This window comes from Aedes albopictus, chromosome 1 (genome assembly GCF_035046485.1).
Source record: "Aedes albopictus strain Foshan chromosome 1, AalbF5, whole genome shotgun sequence".
Lineage (NCBI taxonomy): Eukaryota > Metazoa > Arthropoda > Insecta > Diptera > Culicidae > Aedes > Aedes albopictus.
Genome location: NC_085136.1, coordinates 323,931,965 through 323,938,811, shown reverse-complemented (window position 1 = coordinate 323,938,811; position 6,847 = coordinate 323,931,965). Strand labels below are relative to the sequence as shown.

General features: G+C 41.8%; 1 protein-coding gene across 1 annotated transcript; it reads right to left on the bottom strand.

Annotated features, from left to right (window-relative positions):
• Positions 1-2,358: 2,358 nt before the first annotated feature.
• On the bottom strand, positions 2,359-5,441 carry LOC109415928 (zinc finger protein ZFP2). Its single transcript, XM_019689889.3, has 4 exons — positions 5,289-5,441; positions 3,881-5,218; positions 3,423-3,777; positions 2,359-3,363 (listed from the first exon to the last, which is right to left on the bottom strand). The coding sequence occupies exons 1-4, from the start codon at positions 5,297-5,299 to the stop codon at positions 3,001-3,003; spliced, it is 2,067 nt and encodes a 688-aa protein (XP_019545434.3). The 5' UTR covers positions 5,300-5,441; the 3' UTR covers positions 2,359-3,000.
• Between the last annotated feature and the right edge of the window lie 1,406 nt (positions 5,442-6,847).

The following is a 6,847-nucleotide window of genomic DNA, read 5'->3' as shown; positions in this document are numbered from 1 at the left end:
TAACTGTGGAAGTGCTCATAGAACACTAAGCTGAGAAGCAGGCTTTGTCCCAATGAGGACGTTACGCCAAGAAGAGAGAGAGAGAGAGAGAGAGATATATTCTCCATATAAACGGCCGCGGGGCAAGATGGGTCACTTTCAATTTTTAACGTATTTTTGGAGCATTCAAAAGTTATTTATTTTTTATTACAAGACTATCTCATAAATGACTTCAATCAAGCGGAATGAACGCTCAAAATTATAACATAAAATTATGATATTTTTTTAGTAAAAACATCGATTTTCAAGTCGCCTCAGGACCACTCAAACCGTAAAGTTTTTTATATTCCAAATAAATTTATAAAATGTTTACTAGTAGCTCTTGTTTACTCAGTATGGATATGGAGCACATTTGAATGCGGAACAAATATTATATTTTGAAGTTTTTCGTTGAGAAAATGTTAATTACTTAAAAGGTGACCCATCTTGCCCCGCACTTTTTTCACGGCACAAAATCGATCACTTTTTAAAACTGCTTGTTTAACATCATATTTTGTATTTAATGAACTTTTTATCGACTTTTAGCATAGCTAACTAGTGTATTAAAGAGTAGCGGACGAATGCAAACCAATCCGATTTGTATTTACGAAGTTATGGTGATCCATCCTTATGCGACCCATCTTGCCCCGCCCCACCCTAATTCCTCCAGAAGTTCCTCTGGGAATTCTTCTAGAAATTTATCTTGGAATTTCATCAGAAATTTCTCTAATGCTTCAGGCATTACTCCAGGAACTTCTCCAGGGATGCCTCCTTCAAAAATTTTTCCATTAACTTCTCCAGAGATTCCGACAGGAGTTTGTCCAGAAAATTCTCCAGAAATACATCTTGGAATTACTGAGAAAATTTGCTTATGATTTCACAAAACAAAACTGTGTCTACGATGCTTCGTTCTTGAGTTATGATTTTTCAAAGTAGATTGTGTCTGTGGAAAATGTTTGTTTTCCACTGAAGTTTTCCGGAAAATTAGGTACCCTAATTTTATTCAATTAAGTTTTTGTTCATATATAATATATGATATTATATGATCCCTACCTATGAAAAAATGTCATCAACCTTCAGACCATTTTAATCAACCATGACCATTTTAATTTGTGCATTTTTTGATAGACGCACAAATACCCCTGGCCCACGAAATAAAATAAATCAATAGTGACCGACTAGAAATCACCTCCAGCATGGTTTTAATGAATACACTCGCGTTTACGCTCAACTACATGGATTATTTCTTATTATGTGACATATATTCTCACTAGGAAATCAAAAACATTTGCTGGAATTCCATTGCAAATTCAACCAGATTTTTTTCCCACATGATAGGTACTTGAATTTCACAAAGAAGCACTTAACCAAATTTTGCAAACTGTCAATTTAAACACATATTATGCTAAATAAATGTCTATTATCTATGTTTGTCACCACGACAGTGGTTTTCAGATGTTTTCTAATTTCCATACATAAAGTCATGAAAAATTTCTGGGGAGGGCCTGGCGGATTCTGTGGGGGGGGGGCGGCTAGACCAGTTCTACAAGAAATGGACGGAAAACCCGCTATTTTTCGAATATTTAAGGTAAATGTCACGGACTACCTTTGAAAAATGCCAAATGATATTCACCGTGAATATCATTCGCATTTTTCGAAGGTAGTACGTGACATTTACCTTAAGGTGCCGGCCAGAGTGGACGCGTCACGCGGCGCGACGCGGAAATTTGCACGCAAAGGAAACAACAATCAAAAATAAGGAGCTGTCAAATCGTATTAGAAATCCGCGCCGCGTCGCGTGACGCGTCCACTCCACCCTAAATATTCGAAAAATATCGTTTTTTCCGTGACTTTCTTGCAGAACTGGTCTAGCCGCACAAGTTTTTCATATACCATATTCTCAGGTTCAGCTTCTAAAATGAGCTGTAGGTGATTGAATTTAGATATGACGAAATGAATTTTTCAGCACTAGTTTCAATCTTAACAATTGCTATCTGACAGGGATTGCTTGCGTGATTTGTACTCAAGCGCTCTGAATGCGATCGTTGTGCCATCTCTAAAAGGTTGCTAGTTGAGGTTCCTTATTAAAATGACGGTTGAAAGGATTTACACACATTTTATATGTTAGTGTAAACGTCTGTTATCTGGATAGTCCTATTCTTAGCCGTTAACTATACGGCTAGCTGCCTGACTAGTTCAAGGTATCAACTTGTGATTATGATGAACCGTACGTGGCACGACATGGCATGTCCTTCACTGATGGTGGCTTTACATTGCATCATATCACGTCAAGACATCGGAGCCAATGTATCCAAATTCAAAGGGTGGGTAGGGTAGGAATAAATTGAACTTTTTTACATATTTTTACGTAATTTATTTGTATATTTTATGTTTCGTGGGTAATTTGTTTAGGTTCATGATATATATTATACAATCCGTTCATAATGCAGCAGTGAAATTAATTCAAACTAACGTTTCCAAATCGGTTTCAAGGAATTCTTTGTATGGAAATACATTTAGGTATAAAACTGCTAAAGTCTATGGTTATGTTAATATAATGTTTCATTCATCGTGAATGCAGGTAAACTTTTAGCTGTCACACGGATACATAATCGCATAAAAGTGCGCAGCTGCAAATAAAGATCCCGCCAAAGATGCCTGGATTCGATTCTCGGTAAGGTCGAGGATTGTTTTCGATATAGTTCTGCGCACTTATTCATTTTAAGATGCTGAATAAGTGCGCAGAAGACACCGACACGATTCGATGCGAAATCGTAGTTTTATCCACGATTCCACGATCCCGCACTTTTGATAACTGCGAAAGGGGTCCAGTGGAGTGAAAATTCGCAATATGATTATCCACAAAACTGCGCAATTCATTTTCCTGAAACACAATTTTCTAAAAGAAAAATTCTATTCGACTCTATCGAACGGTTTGTGTAAAAAAGTACTAGAACACACGACTCCAACAGCACGCACAATTTACAAAGTTTCCTCAGCCGGCAACGTTGTCTCACGAACCGAAGCTTCATCTTCCTCTTCGTCTGCCTCATCGTCGACCTCGATGCCATCCAGCCCGATGGATTCATCCTCTTCAATCCCGTCCAGCCCAATCGATTCGTCCTGGTCGGCTTCGTTGACCAATCCCGGAATGTGGTATTTGCTTCTTGGGTTGTAGTGCTTCAGCCGGTGCTTCCTCAGCATGGCCGGACAGACGAAAGCTGCCTGGCACAGATCGCACACGTGTGGTCGCTTACTGCTGTGCAGTCGTCTGTGGACGCGCAAATTCACATTCTGGGTGAACGTTTTTCCGCAAACGTCACACACGAACGATTCCACGTGGGTCTGAAAGATAAGTTTGAGAGTCTAACCTGTTTGTGGTGTACACCATATCGAAATCATACCTGCATGTGCTGCTCCAAATTGTACGTATTGTTGAATATGCGACTGCACTGGGTGCACTTGATGGCCGACGGCAGCTGGTGTTGAATCTCGTGATTTACCAACTGCACAGCATCTTTGAACATTTTCGGACAATGCCGGCACATGACTGCCTCTTCCATGTCCGCTTCGTGGAGCTCCTTGACGTGCTTGACCAGCTCCAAATACGAAGGATAGACACCCTGGCAGAAGCGACACGTGCATTCTCCCAAATCTTTCGGTATTACGCATTTTTGCAGGTGCTTGTTGAGGCCGCCCTTTTTGATGAACGACAATCCACAGTGGCAGACGCAGGGCTTTTGGCCGGTGTGAAGATGTCTGAAACGATAAATTGAAGTTATTGTTTGCTAAAGGTCACCACCATAGCCGATCAGGCACGCGTAAAGGTAAACGATCTGTCCTTTTTTTTTTTGAACCTCACCTGTGCTGGATCAGCCGCACCACATCCTTGAAAGGCTTGTCGCACGTTTCGCACTTGTACGGGACGAAATCCGAGTGGCTCTTCTCGTGCAATGCCAACGCCGAGCACTTGCTGAATGACTTTCCGCACGTTTTGCACACGTACATCTTCTCCAGGGTGTGTTCATTGGTGTGCCGTCGCAGCGAGGCTATCAGTGAGTAATGTTTTTCACAATAGTCACACTGATAGCGTTTGCGACCGTCCTTGATGATTATTTTCACGTTCAGTCGCTTGCTCTCGAGCTCCGCCCGGGCTTTGGCTGCTTCCAAGTCTTCGTCTTTAACGTGGCCTTTCTCGTGCTCCCGACATCCGGCATGGGAATGGAACCGAGCATGACAAATGCGACATTCGATGACCCCTTGCATTTCCTCGTGCAGCTGCATGTGCCGGTTCATCATCCGGACCGAGTGCATACTGCTCGGATCATCGCATTCGGTGCACGTGAACGGAAGCATGTCCACGTGGTTGCACAGATGGTCGTTGAGTTCATCCTTGGTTACGTGCTCCCGCTTGCAAACGTAGCAAAAGTGTTGCTTACGGTGAACGCGCTGCTCTGGAGGCATATTTGCTTCATGAATCTTTTCGTGTCGTTCTTTATTGAACATTGTGGCGAACTTGGTCGGGCAGTAATGGCACACGAACCGTTTGACGACGTTCTGCCGAATGGGTGGATCTCCCGGGTATTTCTTCCGTTTATTGTTGGTAACTTTTTTCTCTTTCTTCCGAGGAACCGGTTCCGGATCATTCACTCCGGAGCTGTCCGACGACTCATCATCGTCATCCTTGGCGGTTTTCTTGGTTTTCTTCTTAGGGACGTACGGATCGTAAACACCGGAGCTATCTGACGAATCATCATCCCTTTTGGACTTTTTGGCTTTCTTATTCGTGTCTTCATCGCTGATGGACTCATCGGAACTGGAAGCCCCCGGTTTGTATTCGCTGTCACCCGAATCATCATCGTCCTCCTCTTCTTTCACAGTTTCGACTTTTTTCACCACCCGCTTCCTGCTCGTACTCGGTTTAGCATCCCCACTTACGTCCAGCTCATCCGGTTCCTCCTTGATGATAACATCCAGTATGTTAAAATCCGGATTCAGTGCCGGAGGAATTTCATCTGGAAGCTGCTCCTCATTGTCACTCGTAGGTTCCTGCTTAACGTCCACCTCTTCCGGATCCATGGCCAGATTGGTAGCAGCACCGTCGCTGCCGGCACTTCCTGCAGGTTTGCCCGGTTCCTCTCCATTTTCCGACTTGATGATGTAGATCTGTTCGATCCCGTTGGTTTCGGGCCGAACTTGTCTGCAAACGAATTGAACCGGAAAAGTTACTTACTTTTGAGAAGTATTGCATTTTTTGAGTGGATACAAACCTGCACAACATTTTTCGGAATTTAAAGTTTTCAGAATGATAAAAATCGATTGATTTTCAGAATTTCAAAAATAAATAAACAACGTAAACAAAAATAAAATGCAACTCCGAACTTTTGACAGATGCTTTAATAATATTGGGCGATGATTCAATTCAGTCCGACACTCCGACAGTTTTGCACGCCTTCTCCAAAAAATGGGCGAACCTGGCGTAACAAATACAGTGACGATTCGTTCGTTGAGAGCTCGTTAGATGGGCTGTCTCGATGGTTGAATGTTCACTGGTTGGGGCAAAACCCAACTAAAAAGCACTGTCAATGTCAAAATAGATGTCAAAACGAGTTTGACGTCTGACCGCCGTCGCATTACAGCTCCTGTATACAGATCGTTTGCGCAAGTATGTGAGTGTTCCGTGACGTATTTCTCGTCACTTGCGTGTGTCTAAAGCATTTTGATCAGTTGTCAGTTGCCCCAACGAACGAATACGATTCGCTAATCGGGGCGCAGTCGTGACCCAACCAGCGAATCCGGACCACAGATAACAGATGTTTATGCTAGTACAAATTTTTCGCAGAATCCTGTGTAAATGTTCAAAACGATATACGTTGGCTCACTACCGCCATCTACTCAACTGATTGCGACATTACATCTAACTTGAATGCAAGAATAGTTCAAAGTTCCACTTTCATTCAAGATCGAATACAATCTTGAATGTAAAATTGCGTAGTGCATGCAATCTTGAAAGCGATCACTGACTATCGATCACTGCGCCATCTCTAAATGATTGCCACATGAGTTGCAGCTGCTCGTTACATTCAAAATGGCTGTTGAGCATTTTTACACACATTGCCAATATAAGCATAAACGTCTGTTATCTGTGTCCGGACTGTAAAATAAATATTCATTCATTCGATTTAAATAAGTCCTAAGTTTGCTGTGGTTCTTATGTAGATTCGACCTATTCAAATCAAACGCCAATATAGGGCACTGCATTGTTTTTATTTTGCAAGGAATTTTGCCATTTCGTGGCCTTACTGTTTACAAAATCTCAATAAGAGTAAAAAAGAGGGAGATCACGGAGCAGATTTTTTGTCATGTTCGAGGTCATGTTAGGGTGAAACCACAGAGAAACAGACGTCACACTCTCATCGCTTCCCATCGATCACCTTTTTAACGGTTGATTCAAATACTCAATATTAGGTCGATTCACAGTTAAAAATAATGTAATATACCTCGATGTAATGCTTGCAGCTATGTAAAAAAATCGATGTAATCGCTATTTTCGATGCACAATTACATCGTTTCGATGCTTCATTACATATACCCAGAAATTACACGAAAATAAAATACCGACTTTCACTTGCATCGTGTTTGTGTAATATTCACATCGAAAGAATGTGAGAATTACACAGAAACAGCTGCAACCAAGTCTAGATTGAGTTTAAATAAGGGCGAAAGTAACATGAGAGAATTCTCTTCATCGACTCTCTCTTCTGCAAATTAAAGTGACAAGATGCAAATTCAATCGAACTTTTATACACTTAGACGCTAGATTGCATCG